Raw genomic sequence first — 20,546 nt, forward strand, 5'->3', positions numbered from 1 at the left:
TGTTATTGATTGTGAAGTTAAACATTATACAAGTATGAGAAGTTTTTTCACCTTTTTTAAGCAATTAATTGACAAAAAATATTTTTCTCTGGAAGGTTAGCTTCAACTTGCCAAAACTGGATATGAGATTTGTGCACCGTGGGCATGATCTTGTTATAGAGAATAACATCATGGGCATTCACCTTAGAAGCAGCAAGTCACAGTCCAATGAAGACATGGGGGAGAGCACACACTTCGATGTTCAAATGGATTTCAGTGAAATTCATGTACCTAATTTTTTGTTATTATAGTTTCTCTGGCTACTAGTTATGTATCATTTCAATAAATCTTGTTTATTTGTTGATTTTAGATACCTATCCATTGGATTTTCAGCTTCTCAGGGAAGGTGGCACTTCTGTTTTGGAGATACTGAAAGTTGCCGTTTTTTCTTCTGTTTATGTTCCTGTACAGGTAATCATTTGATCTTGCAAAGGTTCCTTACTTTTTAAATGGATTCACTTGGGTATACGTATATCTTTGGCAAAGATCTTTGATAGAATTTGACAGATCCATGCTGACAATGACAAACATATATACACATGAAAGATACCAGAATACCAGCCCAAGAATGACTCTACATGTTCTTTTCTGAACCTGCTAAATTTGGGTCAAGTTCCAATTAGATAGCCCCTGTCAATGCTCAAACTAAGTAACTGTTCTGAGATTATTTTTAATTTAAAAAATTTGAAGCATCCAATATCCAAAATATCTTTGAAAAGCTGTAAATGGTGGCTAAAGAGGTGATGTGTCCTGGGGAACATAGTTTTCTAGGCGTCACCTAGGTGACTAGTCACCCTTGGCTGTGTGCCTTGCCCAAACGCCTTGACTTTTAGCAACTAGGCACCCGCCTAGGCGACAAAAATGACAAGGCGGCTGCCTTTTATAATATCATTTATATTGCTGTGTCTTATTAATGTATGTGTTAATACATTTTATTATATGCTATATATATCAATTATTCTTTGTTTTAATGTTTTACTATTGAAATTTAAAAGATCAAAGGATTTTGAGAAGAGAAAAAGAAAGAGGAAAGAAAGAATAGAATAATAAAGTGCATTTTTTCTATTCTGTCTCTCTAATTAAATAAAAAGAAACTCCATCCTTGTTTTTTTTTTCCTATTTTACTTTCCATCTTGAATATTTATCATATAAAGTTAATAACCTTCTTTAGCTGCTAATTAATATGAATTTGCTCTCTTAAATACTTATTATAGTATTATTTTTGAAAATAATGAAATTAATATATGTAAAGGATTTTTATTTTTTAGATGTGATGATATGCCACATTTTTAGAGGAAATTTTAATGTTATTAATAAAGAGAATTGCTATTTTTTTCAATTAATATACAACATAGCTGGCCTTATAAGTATTTTATAGAATTTTCCTTTTAACTTAGGTGGCATTCGCCTATCACATGGTAAATTGAGAGAAAAATTATTAGAGCAGGAAAAATATTGTAGTAAAGTGTAACACTCGTACAAAAAATTAAAAGTGTCTCCCAAAGCAAAGCAAAGATACAATAAAGAGATTACAAATCACCCTAAATAATATCCAGGGCATTGCAAAGTCGCTACCAAAAGATGTTCTAACAACATTTTCAGCATCAGGTAGAACCAATACCCTGTTTAAAATGAGAGATCCAATGCCTGCACAAAATATCCTGGAAGGCAAATCTTTCCCATGAAAAATTCTTCAACTCCTTTCCTTCCAAAACCCTAAACAAACATCAAAAGGAGTTGCATTTAAAAAGACTTAGGATTCCCATCAAAGGACAACCATTGTATGGAAAAAAAAAACATCTCATGAAGAAAAGTGGGTCTGAGCACTTAGCAGCACAAATGTAAAAAAGGCGGTGGGGGTGAGATTGTAGTGTCTATGCTCTTTATTTTGTTATCGTAATTTCTTGTTGTAACTCTTTTAATTTTTTAATGAATGAATTCCTTTCTTTGTTGGTGATAAAAAAATAACAATGAATATGGCATTAAACAGAATGGAATGGTGAAACAGGATTCATGCAACTGACCCCATATAGTTGGGAACTTGGGATAAGGCTTGGATGATGATGAATAATTTGTCTTTCATTTTTTTTTACAAGAAAAAGTCTTAACAACCAGGTTCTTTTACTCTCCTTCGTCCACCTCTTGTGTTCTAGGTCCTTCCCCCTCCCTACCAAATCCAAGAGTGTTCGTCTTTGCATATTTAAAGTTTGCTAATCATATGATGATAATATGCCTCTTCAACTGCTTTAACCAATGCTTGTCCCATCTATCTGTGTCTTGGGAGGGGTGGATTGTATGGACCTCACTTTGACATTTTAGCATGAAGTGGCTGTTTCCAGTCTCAAAACCTGGCTTCTCATGTTTTTTAGACTGAGATTTTACCATAGTACCAAGCATTGTTCCTAAATATGTAAGGTTCTACCAACTTTGGACATTTTAACACAGTTCTTGACTACTTTAAATGTGTAAATGGTTATCTCTGTTACTTGTTTTGCAGTCTATGTTAATTATACAATCATCTCGTGGTATACATGCCTATTTATTGATTTTATTTTCTATCCCCACCCATGCCAAACAAGAAAAAAAAAGCTTTTGGAGTTTGTTAAAGATTGATTTTTCCACTATTGTGAATTGATGGTGCATTTTTTTTTCAGTTGACAGCGTCTATTAGAGCTGAAATTGATATCAAGCTTGGCGGTACCCAGTGCAGTATCATCATGAGCAGATTAAAGCCATGGATGCAGATTCACTTGTCAAAAAAGAAAAAGTTGGTACTTCATGATGAAAGCTCTAACCTTGAGAAGCCACAGTCAACCGAAACCAAGGCTATCTTGTGGACTTGTACCATTTCAGCCCCAGAAATGACTGTTGTGCTTCATAGTGTCAGTGGTTCACCACTGTACCTTGTAAGTTCTGTACTTGAGTGTGTGTTTGTATGTAATTATGTATGTGTGTGTGTGCATGTGTATAGCAGGAAATACAGTTGTTCATGCTTTTACTTCCTGTGGGCATTATTGCAACTTATGATGTGTACAGAGAAGAGGTTTTTGATTTTCTGCCTGTTCATTTAGTTCCTTTATATCCTTTTCTCATGTGTGTTCCTCTCGGTTTCTTATTCAGGCATGCATTAATGATGTGTAATGTTTTCCTAATCCTTCTGTAGCTATGAAGCAACTAATCTTAAATACAACAGAACTCATTTTGTTGCTAAAAGTTTTTAATCATCAACCTAAAAGATGTAGGGGACAATCAATGTAATGGTTTGCCTTCTAGGTGTCTGCAGTTTGGTATGTACTGTATTCCATTGCAAGATTTTGTTCTCAAGTTCATTTTAGTATGGGGCAATTAATGATTGGAAAATAGTAATATTTTAGGTTTTCCTTTGTAGGTTCTTACATTTTTGAATTACTCTTATAGAGAAATGAAGTTGCACATATGGGTCTTTTTAAGGAAATTATAATTATATTACTGGTGGTCCTCCAGATGCCTCATGCCAAAAAAAAGATCCTCTATGGTAAGTTACTGTGCAAAATCATATTAACTTTTGAATTTCGAATGCAGGGATGTTCACAATCTTCACATCTGTTTGCAAATAATATAGCAACAACAGGTGTTGCATTACATATGGAATTTGGTGAACTGCATTTGCACTTGGCAGATGAATATCAAGAATGCTTGAAGGAAAGCCTCTTTGGTATGGAAACAAATTCAGGTTCCTTGGTGCACATAGCAAAGGTGAGCCTGGATTGGGGAAAAAAGGACACAGAATCACCTGAAGAACATGGTTCCACTAAATCTAAATTGGTTCTTTCTGTTGATGTGACTGGAATGGGTGTATACTTTAGTTTCCAACGTGTTGAATCACTTATATCAACAGTCATGTCCTTTCAAGCACTATTTAGAAGTTTGTCAGCTTCAGGGAAAAGATTGACACAGAACAGGACTGGGCGTTCTGCCAAACCATCAGGGAGAGGGACCCGACTTGTGAAACTAAATCTTGAACGATGTTCTGTAAATTTCTGTGGTGATGTGGGTGTTGAAAATATGGTTGTTTCAGATCCCAAGCGTGTAAATTATGGATCACAGGGTGGCCACGTTTTAATCAGTGTCTCAGCTGATGGTACACCACGAATAGCAAATATAACATCCATGATACCTGATGAACGCAAGTACCTGAACTATTCAATATCTCTTGACATCTTCCATTTCCGTTTGTGTGTGAACAAGGAGAAACAGTCAACACAGATGGAACTTGAAAGAGCCAGATCTATTTACCATGAATATTTGGAAGAACATAAATGCAGTACAAATGTGACCCTGTTTGATATGCAGAATGCAAAGTTTGTACGCCGTTCTGGTGGACTAAGTGAGATTGCTGTTTGCTCTCTTTTCAGTGCAACTGATATTTCTGCCAGGTGGGAGCCTGATGTTCATTTGTCACTATTTGAGCTTATGCTGCGATTGAAGCTATTGGTTCATAATCAGAAGCTTGGGGGGTTTAATAGTAGTGATATAAAGGAAGAAATATCAAGTACGAAAACCTTGGAATTGGAGAAAGAAACTTTTGTAGATCCTAGACTATCCGGTAGAGAACATAAAAGAAGAGAATCTGTTGTTGCTATTGATGTAGAAATGTTGAATATATCTGCTGCTATTGGAGATGGTGTAGAGGCAATAGTTCAGGTGCAGTCAATTTTTTCTGAGAATGCCCAAATAGGTGTACTACTGGAAGGACTTACACTTAGTTTTAATGAAGCCAGAATATTCAAAAGCAGCCGAATGCAAATCTCCCGTATTCCTAATGCATCTAATTGCTCATCTGATTCAAATGATCAAGTGAGCACGACATTGGATTGGGTTATTCAAGGTCTTGATGTTCATATTTGCATGCCTTATCGATTACAGTTACGTGCTATTGATGATGCAGTTGAGGATATGTTGCGAGGTTTGAAGCTTATTAGCACTGCTAAAGTTAATCGTATATTTCCCAAGAAGAAAGAAGATTTGAAATCAAAAAGGCCTAATTCAGAAAAATTTGGATGTATGAAGTTCTACATACGTAAGCTGAAGGCAGACATTGAAGAAGAGCCAATTCAGGGTTGGCTTGATGAACATTATCAGCTAATGAAGAATGATACCTGTGAATTAGCTGTTAGACTGAAGTTTCTTGATGACCTAATTTCTGAAAGTAGTCAGTCTTCAGGTATTTCTGAATCAAATGAATCTTGTCCTGAGAGAAAGGTCTACCATAATGGAATTGAGATTGATGTGCAGGATGCTTCAGCTATAGAGAGATTGCGGGAAGAAATTCAGAAACAGGCGTTCCGGTCTTATTTCAATGCATGCCAGAATCTAGTGTTATCTGAAGGATCAGGTGCCTGTAGGAAGGGCTTCCAGGCTGGTTTTAAGCCCAGTACTTCTAGAACTTCTCTTCTTTCCATCTGCGCTACAGAATTGGATGTAACCTTGACAAAAATTGAAGGCGGTGATGCTGGGATGATAGAGATTATAAAGAAGCTTGACTCTATTTGTCTAGAAAATGATATACCATTTTCCCGATTGTATGGGAGAAATATTGCTTTGCAAACAGGATCTCTTGTTATTCAGTTGAGAAATTACACATTTCCACTTTTTTGTGCTTCTTCTGGTAAATGTGATGGTCGTGTTGTGCTTGCACAGCAGGTCAGTTTGAAAGCTTGATTTTCTTTTAATTTTCCCTTCATGTTTAGTATCTTATTTAAGTATTCATATTTTCCCTGTTAACTACCTCCTTTTCTAGTTTTTGGATGATGCCTTTTGTTTTGATATGTAGCTTATGTTTTCAGAACTCCTGTGCTCATTATACAATCCATGATCCTGTTCTGATCTGAGTGACTTCTCTAAAGATGCCATTATTTGTTTCCTTTTGCCTTTTTTTTCCTTGGTTCTGAATTTAGTAAATGAGAATGCACATGCAACAAGTGCTAGCACTTATAACTTGGTGCAGATACCTGTACCCAAATTCACTCAATGAAGAAAAATTCTTATTTGTAATTTTCCAACACCGGATCATGTCAAGGACACTTTGGAGCTCAGAAAAGTAAAGTATCTTTACATATGAAACTTTATAGCATCATCATTGTCATCCAAGCATAGACTAATGTTTGTTATTGTGTCTGACTTTGTTTGTTCGTGATAAGTGGAGGTTTTGAGCATAAACTGTTAAATTTACCAATGATTTTTGAAAAATTCTTGCTATATCAGCAATTTATTTCCAGTGGTTGGAAAAAGGATTCTAGGACTCTGTATTCTCTTTTTGTTAAAAGGGCTAGATTACTGAAAAATTTCATTAAAATAGCTAGCTATGCTGATGGTCTTGTGGAGGGCGACCACTATTGATGTAATAAAGTTCCTTATTGATGAAGATGAAACATGGTACCGACTTCTCACTATATCATTGGTGCTGAAATCTCTGAACTGCTCTTTGGTATGAAGCTACTTTGCTAATTAGATTGTTGCATGATGAATCAAAGCACCTAAGTACTCCTTTTTTCTTGGGCAATAATCTAGAATTTCTATCGTCTCATATGGGCCATAGGCCCAATTCTCTTGGACACCTCTTTATCATTAGTGTCTGTAGCCAAATGAAGAGAAGTACTCCAAATAGGGATGGCGATTTTCCCCATTTCCTTGATCCCTGTGGGGATCCATCCCAAATGGGGGATGATTTTTTCCTTGTGGGGACAAGGATGGGAATGTTTCATCCTTGTTGGTGGGGATGGGGTGGGGGCAGGGAGAGCACTCCCCACTCCACGGGGTCCCCGATTCCCGCACCATGGGGATCCCTGCTATATATATAATTTCAAACCATAGATATTTAAGTTTTTAATAAATTGGTTTAAGGCCTTGAGGTCCAAATACTGGGATTTATGTTGAGTATTTGTGTTTTTCTTATGAATCGGTTTATGAATTTGTGTTAGTATTTTTAAAATATGGTTGGATATGTTTTTTTTTTCTTTGATAAATGAGAGTAGTTTTATTAATTCAAATAATGAAAATACAATCAGCCTAGGAGGAAGCACGAGATGTTACCCCCCCTAGGACTGAACCAGATACACTAAACATGCCCAAGCCTGAGACACAATTACAAAGTAGCCCAAAACAGATCTCTCTTTGACACCCCTTGCTTGGCCAGAGAATCAGCCATTGCATTTGCTGATCTTCTAACCCACTGAAAGCTGACAATCATGTTCCTTGTCATCCATTTAACTTTCTTTAACAGATCCCTGTAGCCCCAACAAGCTGTTTCTGGGCTAATCAGCCAGTCTACTACTACCTTGGAATCCCCTTCTACTAACAAATTGTTCACTCCAATTTGACTAGCCATCTGTATACCTTTTACTGCTGCTAGTAGCTCTGTCCTTACTGAATCACCTTCACCCTCTGGTCCTGAAAATAGAGACAACATATTGCTGTCTTTGTCTCTCAGAACCCCACCAATTCCGGATGGCCCTGGGTTACCTTGGCTGCTCCCATCAAAACTCAATTTTACCACACCATCCGGTGGGGGATTCCATTCAACATGTGAATTGATCTTGGTGGAGACTGTAGCAGCCACTGCAACCCAATTTCTCCTTAAGACATCAAAGGAGTAATTTGCCAACAAGTGTGAAGATTTTAACCATGAGATAGTCCTTGTCAATATGCATTCCTTGATTTCAGCAAAACTTCTTTCTTATTCTTGAAATATTCTAGCATTTCTCTCCTCCCATATAGTCCACAACGTAGCAGCTCTGATACATTTCCACATTAGCTTCCCTCTTTTTGTCAATCTCTCAAAAGCGGTTGGAATGAACAAAAGCTTTACTTAAGAGGGCAAATTCCACATGCACCCAAATTATGAAACAACCCAGTTCCAAATATTGGTAGCAAAGGAGCATGATATCAACAAATGGTTACAGTCCTCACCCTTCACTTTACACAGAAAGCACCAATTAGTGGACATACACATAAAAGGTTTCTTCTTTTGCAAGTTTTCCACAATATTGATCTTACCATAATAGGCTTCCCAACAGAACACTGCTATATTGGGGGGGGGGGAATTGGTCTTGACCAAACCTCTTTAACGGGGAAGACCTGAGGAGGGGTTGGAGCAAAGGGCTTTAAAGAAAGAAGCACAAGTGAATGAGCCAACCAGGGTTAGGGACCAAACTCTTTTATCCGGGTTAGGGGGGGTCCAAACACACCAAATCTAGAAGCAACAACAGCTTTGAAACGCAAAGAAATTCTTCATCCCTTAACCCTCTTCGAAACCCAAAATCCCAATTTAAAGCCAAAGGGCGAACCGGGGGGGGGGGGAAGGAACCATGAAATGGGTTTCTTTTTAAAGAGGGAAATGGAATAGAGAAGGGAAACAATCTTATAGGGGTTGAGTGCTCATGTATCTTCCCAAAAAAGAATGGAGTTTCCAGAGCAAGCATCGTACCTTACAAAGTTGAGGAATTTAGGGAGAATGCCAGAGATAGCCTTCTAAGGTTTTGTGAGCAAAGCCCTTCGGGATATGTTTGAATGCATTTGAATATACTTGGATTCATTTTGATAGGATTGTAAATTGTAACTATTTTATGGAAATAAAAATAAAGTGAATATGACATCATATAAAATGGTGGGGAGGGGATTCTCATGGAGATGGGGATGGGGGAATCCTTGTCCTTGTTGGAGAAAGGTGGTGTAAGTGGATTCGTGGCATTGTTAACTCTAGTCACTTCTCTATTTTGGTTAATGGTGTGGTAAGGGATTCCTTCCCAGCTTGTAGGGGTATAAGGCAAGGGGATCCTTTATCGCCCTTCCTCTTCACATTATTGAATGATTTCAAAGGCTGATAGGGAGAATATAGTAAATGGGTGGAAATTAGGCAGGGTTGAGTTTCAGTTACCCATCTTCATTTTGTAGTCGTAGATGACCAACTAGTTTTCTATGAAGGGGGAGACCTTGAGAAGGCAAGAAATCTAAAGACTTTGGTTGAAAGGTTTGAAAGAATTTCCAATCAGAGAGTCAGCCTTGAAGAGTAGTGTGGCAGGGATAAATTTGGATACTAGAGTGGTGGAGGCGATTGCAGGGTGTTTAGGATCCCCTCTATGGAAGCCAAGAAACTGGAGAAGTTGATGAGGGACTTCTTGTGGGAACCAGGGGAAAGTAGGATCATATAGTGAAGTGGGAGGTGGTGTGTAGGAGGGAGGTTTGGGAATAGGGAACTTACTGCAAAAGAATACGACATTATTGGGGAAATGTTGTGGAGATAACCAATAGAGAGTGATCATGGCATGAGGTGATAGGAAGTATTCATGGTCACTTAGTGAATAGATGGGATGTTGGGGTTTCTCGGCGGCAGGAAACTTTGGCAACACCTTGGAAGGCAATTCATATTGTTCTCCCTCAACTTTACATATTTCTAAGGTATGATGTGTGTAATGGTAATTCGGTCCTATTTTGGGAGGATATTTGGGTTGGAGAGGCTCCCTTGTAGAATTATATTGCATCCGACATTTGAAGTGAAAAATTATATTGCATCTGGCATCTTTGTTTTTCTTTCATCTGTGTTATGTCAGATTCTGTGCATATCATTGATTTCTTTCACTTGATTCATGTGAAGAGGTATTTCTAATGTGGCAATGGATCTGGTTGCCCCGTATTCCGACCAAAATGTTTGTCTTTCATGTTATTTTTAAAATCAATCAATTCATATCAAGGGACAGAATTTAAGGAATGAATGTACTCTTTGCAGTGGGTTACTAAAATTAGTCTAAAATCTTTTGATACATGTAGCTTCTCCATAAATTTACAGTCCTACTTCATTAATCATTATGGAAGGCAATGTGCATACTAAGGAACTTAATTTTCTTGATTGATTTTGGGCCAATTAGAGGCTTTAGTAATCAAGGTAACATTGTATGGAGTTTGTCACCATTTATATATGTTTGTGTATATGGATGGAGAGGAAAAACAGAAACTCTGAACGAATGACAGCTTTTCTCTCTCACTTACACGGAAAAAAAGAAGAAGAAGAAGAAAAGAGATATGGGATGTTGTCACTTATTGGAACAACCTTCTTTTGGGTATCAGTTCTAGCAGACTCTTAAAGGCAGGACTTTTCTCATTTTGTGTAGCAATTATGAGAGTATTATTTTTTGATTATAGTTGTGAATCCCGCCTGTATAAATCTAAAAATAAGTAGAAAAAGAAAGAAGAAGATGGAAGAGAAAGGGAAGAAGGAAGAGAGTCAATTGAACATCTCTCTCCAGTTCCTCAAATCATCTTTTATTCTTTGATTGTAATGTGAATTACAATTATAGGAATACCCTTAGTAGGGCAGCCAACACTAAAAGCAATTAGAAAAGAAAGGAAACATGCCCATAACTAAGGTCCACTAATCACAAACATAAATCATATACAAAACTAAATAAAAGGAAAGAAACTATGCGCATTCAACCCATCATCTCTACACTCTCCTCAAGTTGAGCATAGATTTCAATCATGCCCAACTTACTTACGTAGTGCTGCAACTTTGCCTTAGGGACACCCTTGGCCAAAACCCGTGCTAACTGTTGTTGAGGCAATAAAAGGAAGACAAACTTTTCTTGATGCCACTCTGTCTTTTGAAATGTTTGTCTACTTCAATGTGTTTTGTTCTATCATGCTGAACTGGGTTGTGAGTTCTGTTAATTGCAGCTTGGTTATCACAATACAACATCAAGGGCTTATCATATACAAGGTCTATCTCCTCTAGAAGTGACCTAAGCCATGACAACTTTGAAATTCCATGGGCCATGGCCCTATATTCTGCCTTAGCTGAAGATCTTAGTTATACCATAGACTGCTTCTTGCTTCTTCAAGAGACAATATTCCCTGCTACTAGAGCATAGTAGCTAGATGTAGATCTTCTATTATCTATACTACTGGCCCAATCGGCATCTGTATAAGCCTCTAACTTCATGTGTCCATGCCTAGAGAAGAGAATACCCTTTCTTGGAGAGTTGGGGTTTCCTTTGAGTAACATAAAATCCGTTCTACAACAACCACATGTGTCTCTAGGGGCATGCATAAACTGACTAATCACACACAACATATGAAATGTGGGCGTGTCATACAAAGATATAGTAACTTCCCCAAAGGTCTTTGGAACACTCCCTTGTCTACCAAGAGCTCACCATCACTGGCTGAAAGCTTATGGTTGGCTTTAATAGGTGAAGAGGTAGGTTTGGCACCATGTTTCCTAGTCTTAGTAAGAAGATCTAACACATACTTCGACTGGGAGATGAAGACACCATCCTTAGACCTGGCAACTTCAATTCCCAAGAAATATCTCAACACCCCTAAATCCTTAATTTCAAATTCTGAATTAAGGAAGTTCTTGAGTGCCTATACTTCCTTTGTATCATTGTTTGTAACCATAATATCATCAATATAAACAATAAGGAAGGTAACGTGCGTACCTCTCCTCTTAACAAATAGGGTATGGTTAGATTGTGTCTGAGTGTAGCCAAACTCAACAAGAACAGTATGGAATCTGTCAAACCAAGCTTGAGGGGGTTTCTTGCGGCCATAAGGGTATTTCTTCAATTTGCACACCTTGCCCTGCATTTCCTTACCATACATGCCTAGGGGAGGGGCATATAAACCTCTTTAGTTAAGTCCCCATTTAAGAAGGCACTTTTAACATCAAACTGATTCTCATACTCTGCTCTGGTGGCTGCAAGTTGTTCCCCCACTAATTTTTCGTCACTGGGACACTTTCTCAACCTCAGAAAAGGTTGCTACATTGGTGTTACCACCTCTCCCACTCCCATTCTTCTTACCAATATTGTTCGTGAATTTAGGTGGTATGATCTCTAGATGTAGCTTCCAATAGGTATCCTTTGTGTGGTTAGGTTTCTTGCAATACTCATATTACATCTTTCTTCTTGGTGGTAGTCCTTGGCTTCATACTAGCATTTGGCAAAGTGATCAATTGGGACTTTTACAACCTACACTTGTCTCCTACTCTCCTCACTACTAACCATAGCATAAGCTTGAGATAAGGTCACTTCATCCTTTGCTAGAATGTTTTGTTTGACAAAATCATATTCGAGGTTGAATCTAGTAAGAAACTGAAAGACCTAATTCCTCTCCACTAACATTCTATGAGTCTCAACATCCTTAGTACACCCCTACTTAATAGTCTCCATCAGGTCAATCTTCTGCCAAAGAGATTTTAGCATAGAAAAGTAAATAACTAAAGGCTTCTCCCCTTGTCTTAGATTATTCACATCATTCTTCAGTTTGTAAGCCGTAGCAACACTCATCTTTTGGAAATAAGTCTTTGTGACACTATCCCACCCCTCTTTTGCAGTATCAATCCACAAGTAATGCTGGCTGATACGAGGTTGCATGGAATTTACTAACCGGTCTACAATTGTATAGTTTTCCTGCATCTACCTTTCATAGGTAGGGTCATCCTCCTTAGGTTGCTTCTTACTCCCAATGGTATGCCTCCATTTTCCTCTACTGCAAACATGGATCTTAATTGATTGAGATCATGTTAGATAATTAGTCCAATCTAACTTTTGTCGGGGTTTTTGCCCCAATAGAGTCTCCATAGACTCTCTTGGGCCAAACCCAAAATTTGTAGGTTTTTTCATCTCACCTCTAGTTTGCTCCATTGGCCAAATGGAAACAAATGAAAATAAAATTAGGGTGTTACTAGTCAAGACTCACTACCCTAAGGCCAAAACTGCTCTTCAATCAACCAAAAATAGGATTTCACTAGACCTGACAACCCGGGAGAAAAAGAGAAAGTTTAGTCGCTCCTAATAGAGGCTCTAGAAATCTCTCCAACTAGGATTGATCTCAAAGGTAATAAAAAACCTTCTAATATGGACTCAGGTACCAGTTCCTTACTCCCTCTGTACCCCTTATGCTAAAACTCTCCAGTTAGCTAGGGTTTTGGGAAACTCTCCAAGAACCTCCCTTGGGCCTCAACGAACACTGCAATCTTCTCTAAAAACCTCCTCTAATTTGGCTGAATAATTGTTAATCAATCAACCAATCAACTCTCATACGACCTTCGTATGGGACTAAAAGAGAGAAAAAGGAATAAGGTTAGGAATCTTGCTTTAATACCAAGTTGTGAATCTCCCCTGTGTAAATCTAAAATTAAGCAGAAAAAGAAAGAGGAAGATGGAAGAGGGAAAGCATAGAAGAAAAAAACGGAAGAAAAGGAAGAAAGGGAAGAAGGATGGGAGTCAATCGAACATCTCTCTCTGGTCCCCTCGAATCATCTTTTGTACTTTGATTATAATGTGAATACAATTACATGAATACCTTTAGTAGGGTGGCCAACACTAAAAGCAATAAGAAAAGAAAGAAAACAGGCCCATAACTAAGGTCCACTAATCGAAACATAAATCATATACAATTACATGAATACCTTTAGCCTTTCTTTTTATTTTTTTTTATTTTTTGCACCTTGCTTAAAATGGCGCACGCCTCGCCTTGCGCCCTAGGTGCAAATTAACCCCTGTGCTGTTTTTGCACCTTGCGCTTTTAAAACGCTGCTACCCTACCCAAAACAGTTTTTTACATTACAACTTTGCCCGGTATAATTGGCCCCTATTTACCCCTTGCTTTGCTAGTGCATCTGCCATTCCATTAGCTGATCTTTGTACCCATTGAATACCCCTAGCCAGCCACCTAAGCTTCTTAAGTTCATTTCTATAGACCTACACTGCTTTTTTCACCATTCAACCACACAACTACAACCTGTGAGTCCCTTCAATAATTATCTTGTTCAGGTTTAAGTCCCTTTCCAACTGCATTCGTTGACAAACAGCCAATAGTTCTGCCATTGTAGAGTCCCTCCACTTCCACAGGACCTGAGAACATTGCCTTTATTCTACCATCTTTATCTTTAAAGAGTCTTCCCACAGCAGAAGGTCCCGTGTTTCCAAAACTGCACTCATCAAAATTAAACTTGATGTAGTCTTTATCTGGTGGTATCCATAAACTTTGAGTCACCTTCTTTGGATGAAGATGCGGCCACTTCTCCCTACTTTCTCATTACATTATCAATTCTCTAGAGACAAGCCGCGTGAATATTGTTTTTTGTTAGTATGTGGAGTGACTTTACATTATGTTCTCCGACTTTTATAACTAATGTTGGTTTAGGTTAATCGTTTGGGTTCATTTGTTGTTCTCTTCTATTCTTACAATCCCACTTTGTTGCAGGCAACATGTTTTCAACCACAAATTCAACAAGATGTGTTCATTGGTAGATGGAGGAAGGTGTGCATGCTGCGATCAGCAAGTGGGACAACACCACCTTTAAAAACATATTCAGATCTGCCAATATATTTTCAGAAAGGAGAACTTTCATTCGGTGTGGGTTTTGAACCTGCTTTTGCTGATGTAAGCTATGCTTTTACGGTGGCTCTCCGCAGGGCTAATCTAGGTGTTAGGAGTGTTGATTCTGATTTTAAGAATGCTAATGCTTCAGATACTTCACAAACTGCTACCACCAATCTTTCTGAAAGTCAGCCACATAAAAAGGAGCGTAGCTTACCATGGTGGGACGATGTAAGATACTATATGCATGGAAAAATCAGCTTATGCTTTTCTGAGACTAGATGGAATATTCTTGGGACAACAGACCCTTATGAAAAGCTTGACCGACTGCAAATTGTTTCCAATTATATGAAAATTCAACAGACAGATGGTCATATTAATGTTTCTGCTAAGGAGTTCAAAATTTTCTTGAGCAGTTTGGAGAGTTTAGTAAAGAATTGCAGTTTGAAACTTCGTACTGGTATATCTGGTGCTTTCCTTGAAGCCCCTTCTTTTAGTCTTGAAGTTACCATGGATTGGGAATGTGAGTCTGGCACACCACTTAATCATTATTTACATGCACTTCCTAATGAAGGGGAACCTCGTAAGAAAGTTTATGACTCATTTAGATCGACTTCTTTCTCTCTCCGGTGGAACTTCTCTCTTAGACCCTCTATTCCATCATATCAGAAGCAACCTTCATCCAATGCTAGAGCAGTTGGTTTGGTCCTAGACGGTGCTGTTTATGATTCTCTGTGCAAACCTGATGATGTCTCAATTGATGCACCAACTCTGAACATTGGTCCTCATGATCTATCCTGGGTTCTCAGATTCTGGAACATGAACTATATTCCTCCTCACAAGTTGCGTTCTTTTTCAAGATGGCCACGTTTTGGGATCCCAAGAGCTGCCAGATCAGGCAACTTGTCTCTAGACAAAGTGATGACAGAATTTATGCTCCGCGTAGATGCAATGCCAGCATGCATAAAACATGTTGCTTTAGAAGATGATGATCCTGCCAGTGGATTGACATTTAGAATGACAAAACTAAAATATGAACTTTGTTATAGTCGTGGTAGGCAAAAGTATACTTTTGATTGCAAAAGAGATCCTCTTGATCTTGTTTACCAGGGTCTTGACCTTCACATGCCTAAGGCATGCTTAAATAAAGAAGGTAGCATGTGTGCTGCAAAGGAAGTTCAAATGGCAAGGAGAAGTTCACAACCTGCACCAATTGATAGAGTTAGCAATGAAAAATGTAACTATTTGGGTGGTTGTACAGAGAAGCATCGTGATGATGGATTTCTATTATCTTCTGATTATTTTACAATCAGAAGGCAAGCGCCAAAAGCTGACCCTTCAAGGTTATTAGCGTGGCAGGAAGCTGGAAGGAAAAATCTTGAGATGACATATGTCAGGTCAGAGTTTGAAAATGGAAGTGACAGTGATGACCATACACGATCTGATCCTAGTGATGATGATGGATTTAATGTCGTAATAGCAGACAATTGTCAACGTGTGTTTGTTTATGGCCTTAAGCTTTTGTGGACTATTGAGAATAGAAATGCCGTTTGGTCATGGGTTGGTGGAATATCAAAGGCATTTGAGCCTCCAAAACCTTCTCCTTCTCGGCAGTATGCACAAAGGAAATTGCTTGAGAAGCAGGTACCTGATGGAACTCAGATGCATCAAGATGATATCTCTAAGCCTTCAACGTCTATCAGCCAAACTACAAATTCTCCTGCTCAACAGCATCTTGAGACTTTAGGGTCAGTCTCATCACCATCACATTCAATTAAAGTGGAAAGTTCAGTCTCTGTCCCAGTTGGTAAGTTGTATTCATAATTGGAATTTGGTTTTAGTTAGTTTAGGAATATGTTGATTTCTGCTACTTGTTATGTTCTACAGTTTTTTCATTTAATGTTATCTTTACAATTACCATATAGTTTAACAGCATATTTAATAGCAGTATCTCTAGTTGCTTTATGTCATGGTAGAATTTTTATTCAAAATAAAAGAGCAGATCTCTAGAATACTTTTGTCATGGGCTATCTTTGTGACTTTTCAGCAGCCAAGAATGGAAACATTGATGACTCAGAGGAAGAGGGGACACGACATTTCATGGTGAATGTTATTCAACCTCAATTCAATCTTCACTCAGAAGAAGCTAATGTAAGTGCATTTATTTACTGGAACATTGTGTTTTGAGACATTTTACAAACTATTTGTTTTCATTTAGTGAATAGGTGGGTATTAAGATTGGCTCTTTTGTGTGAATGCATTTATGACTCATGACTGTATAACATTTTGTTTTGTATCTTTTTATTTTTTTTAGCTGCATTTCCAAAACTGTTTCTGGTAAGTGAACTTTTCAGTACTTATGGTTTGTCTTCCATTAAAATTGGAAGTTGGCTTTCTTCTTTGATGAATGAAAGTAATGCTGCATTAATTAACAAAGGAAAAAAAACTGATACAAAGGAAGAAAAGAAACAGAAAAAGACGAAGGTGTTGAGGAAACATCTTATATGTGAAAAGGAAGCCACTAGGATCAAAAGACAAGTCTCTGTATTGCATCATCCAGAAGAACTAAAGCAATCCACATACCCCTCTAAAATGAAATTCTGTCCACATCTTAGAGGTACTGAAACACCAAACTAGGATAACAAATCCCATTTCAGCCTTAGTGTTTTAGAAGGTATGTGAGGCTTCCCTCAAGGTGAGGCCTTAGGAAAATACCGAGTCTCAACCTTGAGGCCCATACCCCAAAGTGAAAGGGATATGCTAAAATAAGGAGATCTCTTATGTTAAGAAAAAAAAATATTTTATATATTAACTTTCGCATTAACTGTTTAAAGTATTTTGTATTTTTGTTTATATGTAAATGATCTGTTTAAGTATTTAGCATTTGTAACACTCTTTCATTTTCTTTAAAGATTTTAAACAGTCTTGAAGGATTTGTTAAATGCAATTAATTTTTCTTAAGATCTTATTATTTTATAGTTCTTACTATGATGATTAATTCAATTTTTTTTTTCAAAAGGAATAGCTTATAAAGTTGGTGATAGGCAGAGCTTGTCGTTTTGGAAGGACTCTTGGTGTGTGGACAGATGAGCTCTTCCCACATTTTTATTTACTGAGAACAGGAAGGCAACTGTTATTGATTATTGCTTTACTCATTGGAGCCATACTGGAAAGTGGGATGGAGCTGCTGCAGATGTCGAAGTTGAGTCCATAAGGCCAAAGTGATGAGTGGTGCTGGAGAGGGAGTAGCAATGGGGATTTCACAGTTAAATTGTTGGCTGAAAATTTGAGACAAGCTGGTTAGACTTCCCCTACAAGATTTGGAAATCCAATGCACCTTCAAAGGTGGGGTTCCTTCTTTGGGATACTGTGTTAGGGAAATGTCTCACTAAGGAAGCTTTGCCAAGGAGGGGGCTGCAGATTTATTTGATCACCTTTGTATTCATTGCCCAGTGGCTGCTGAAATTTGGCCCCACTTCATTGGGGCTGCAGGTCTGACTTCTGAGTTGGGTGATACCTGATCTGTTGTATGCTTGGGTTCTCCCTGGGCTGAGCAGAATAGGGAAATATATATGAAAAATCATTTCAGCAGCTATTATGGAGAGCATTTGGGCAGAAAGAATAGAAGGCTGTTTAATGGCAAGTACATGGACACAGATGATCTAATCAGAATACCTGTGGGAAAAATTGGTTCCTCAATTTCAGTTGTAAGGAGTTCAGCAATTGGAGCCTGTCCTGTTGAAGAATTCAAGGAATTTGTGGGATATCTGAATTGTATTTTTTTTTTTTTTGGGGGGGGGAGGGATCTGTTATATTATATAGTTCATTTACATTCTTCTCAAATAAAAGTGTATTTGTTCTCTTAATACTTAACTTTTTTTATGAGTATCCTTCTCTGCATGTTTCTACAAATAATCTCATTTTAGATAATTTTTTTTCCTTTATAAGAGAGATCTCTTGAGGCATAGGCCTCACACATCTGAAGATCCTAGTTTTCCTTTCACCTCCGTCTTTTTAAAATGTTGGTTGGCATATATCTGTATGAGAGCCTTCCCTTGTCATCAAAGATTTTCTCATTCCTTTTCTCTCTAAATTTCCTGATACCAGGCAAGATGGATGCTATTTATTTTGCATGATGATGCATCCTACTATACTGCAATGAGTGACTTTGTTCCTTAATCTTATCTACTGCAGTTTTTAATTCTCTGTTATGTTTCCATTAAATTAAATGGTTTTTTTGTCACTCCAAGTTTTCCTGTGAAATTTCACAAAAATTTCTCATTTCTAAAGGATGAAAATTTTCTTGAATTGATATCGCAAACCTTGATGCATTGTGGACGCCTGGAGGGGAATCCCCTATTATGCCACCGAGCCTCTCTCTTTCTCTCTCTCTCTCTCTCTCAATCCCTTACCATGCCTCATCCCTTGGTAGTTATCCTATTTCTTCATAATGTTCTTGTAGCCTTTCTTGGAATATTGGGTTTTGGAGAAGTTATCATGAGTTTGAAAGTGAGAAGGCCATAAAACTCCTATATTGCTTTTAGGTGGCTGTTGCCTGTAATAAATTGTTAATGTCCTATATTGCTTTTAGTTAGCATCATTCCTGCTATAAGATGTTATGGATGGTTCCTTTTCCACACTATTCATCATCATCATCGTCTTCTAAGCCTTGTCCCAACCATATGGGGTTGGCTACATGAATTCTGTTCCATTCTTCCATTCTATTCGGTGCCACATCCATTGTTAAGCTACAGTCCCTTAAATAAATTTTCACTGCTTCAACCCATGTCTTTTTTGATCTGCCCCTAGCTCTTCTAGTCCGTTGTATAGATCACTTCTTACTGGTGCTGTAGATGGTCTTTTCTGCATGTGTCCAATAAATCTTAGTCTGCTTTTCATCATTGTATGACGTATTGCAGCATTTCACGGTTCAAATAAGTTCATTTTTGATCCTGTCCTTTGTAGTTTTCTCACTCATCCGTCTCAACATCTGCATTTCTTTCACACTCATTTCTTGACATGTTTTTGACTGCCCAACACTCTGCTCCATACAACATTCCTGCTCCACACCGTAAAATCTGGCCCAGATGCTGAACTATGTTTTTTCCTTGATAAGTAGGCTGAACTGCGTTTTGCTCTGGGTCAATGGGTGAGCTGACTCCTTAACTAGAGGAGGTATTATAACTTGGGAGTTGTTTTATGGCTTGATCTTTCTGGAGTGGCTTTTTGAGTGTATGGGGAAAAGGGGGGGGGGGTTGAGTTTTCAGCCCATGAAATTCAGTTTTTGATGCTTCCTTATCTGCATAAGTCTTTGTGCCATAATAATGGAGCAGATAATAGTGTGCCCTGGGTTTGAAGATCTGAAGAGAGTGGCACGTGGATTGGATTTTTGGTCTACTTTGGATATTGTTACTAATGATGTACAAGTGTTTGTCTTTTCATTTTTGTCTTGATATAGGTTTTTTATTGGTTGATTTAGTTGTTTCTCATATTTGTTGGTCAAACCTCTTTGTTGTTTCTAGTAATCCTTTTTTCTCTTTAAAAATCTTTAAATGAAGATTCTCCTTATCTGTTTCAGTTAAGAATGTCCAACAATATCACGGTTATGCTTCAAATTTTATGATTGACAACTGATTGCTGTTAAATTGAGCTCATTTTCTAGTTTCACTTTTCTGTCTACCAGGGAAGATTTCTGCTTGCTGCGGCTAGTGGTCGAGTTTTGGCCCGTTCATTTCATTCAGTTGTTCATGTTGGTTATGAGATGATTAAACAAGCACTTGGTACTGGAAGCATGCGGATTCCTGAGTCTGAGCCTGAGATGACATGGAAACGTGCAGAGTTCTCAGTGATGTTGGAGCAAGTGCAAGCTCATGTAGCACCAACTGATGTTGATCCAGGGGCAGGGCTTCAATGGCTACCAAAAATCCTTAGGAGCTCTCCAAAAGTAAAGCGTACTGGTGCTTTACTTGAAAGAGTGTTTATGCCTTGCACGATGTACTTCAGGTACACAAGGCACAAAGGTGGAACTGCAGATTTGAAGGTTCTGTACAGCTTTCTTTCATTTATCTTTTCAAGTTTTATTGGGACCTTTTTTTTTTTTTTTTCAAAAACCAGTGGTCATTATGTACCATATGCTATATATTACATTC

General features: G+C 37.9%; 1 protein-coding gene and 1 long non-coding RNA gene across 4 annotated transcripts in view; one reads left to right on the forward strand and one right to left on the reverse strand.

Annotated features, from left to right (window-relative positions):
- SAB (HYPERSENSITIVE TO PI STARVATION 4) overlaps window positions 1-20,546 on the forward strand; it is a 108,895-nt gene that overhangs the window by 55,167 nt on the left and 33,182 nt on the right. For 2 of the 3 annotated variants that reach the window (XM_088967119.1, XM_088967166.1), the window contains exons 6-12: window positions 96-266; window positions 373-450; window positions 2,694-2,945; window positions 3,601-5,721; window positions 14,281-16,204; window positions 16,445-16,548; window positions 20,081-20,437. In XM_088967119.1, coding sequence (XP_088823245.1) covers window positions 96-266; window positions 373-450; window positions 2,694-2,945; window positions 3,601-5,721; window positions 14,281-16,204; window positions 16,445-16,548; window positions 20,081-20,437 — 5,007 coding nt within the window. The remainder of the gene's footprint in view (window positions 1-95; window positions 267-372; window positions 451-2,693; window positions 2,946-3,600; window positions 5,722-14,280; window positions 16,205-16,444; window positions 16,549-20,080; window positions 20,438-20,546) is intronic. The other variant, XM_088967126.1, reaches the window with a different exon arrangement.
- The window catches only part of LOC148876566 (uncharacterized), a 54,296-nt gene continuing 35,227 nt past the window's right edge, over window positions 1,478-20,546 (reverse strand). The window contains exon 4 of the long non-coding RNA XR_016106477.1: window positions 1,478-1,755. This is a non-coding gene — a long non-coding RNA (uncharacterized LOC148876566). The remainder of the gene's footprint in view (window positions 1,756-20,546) is intronic.

Source organism: Nelumbo lutea, chromosome 1, assembly GCF_056320005.1.
Source record: "Nelumbo lutea isolate HS-2025 chromosome 1, American lotus-T2T, whole genome shotgun sequence".
Classification (NCBI taxonomy): Eukaryota; Viridiplantae; Streptophyta; class Magnoliopsida; order Proteales; family Nelumbonaceae; genus Nelumbo; species Nelumbo lutea.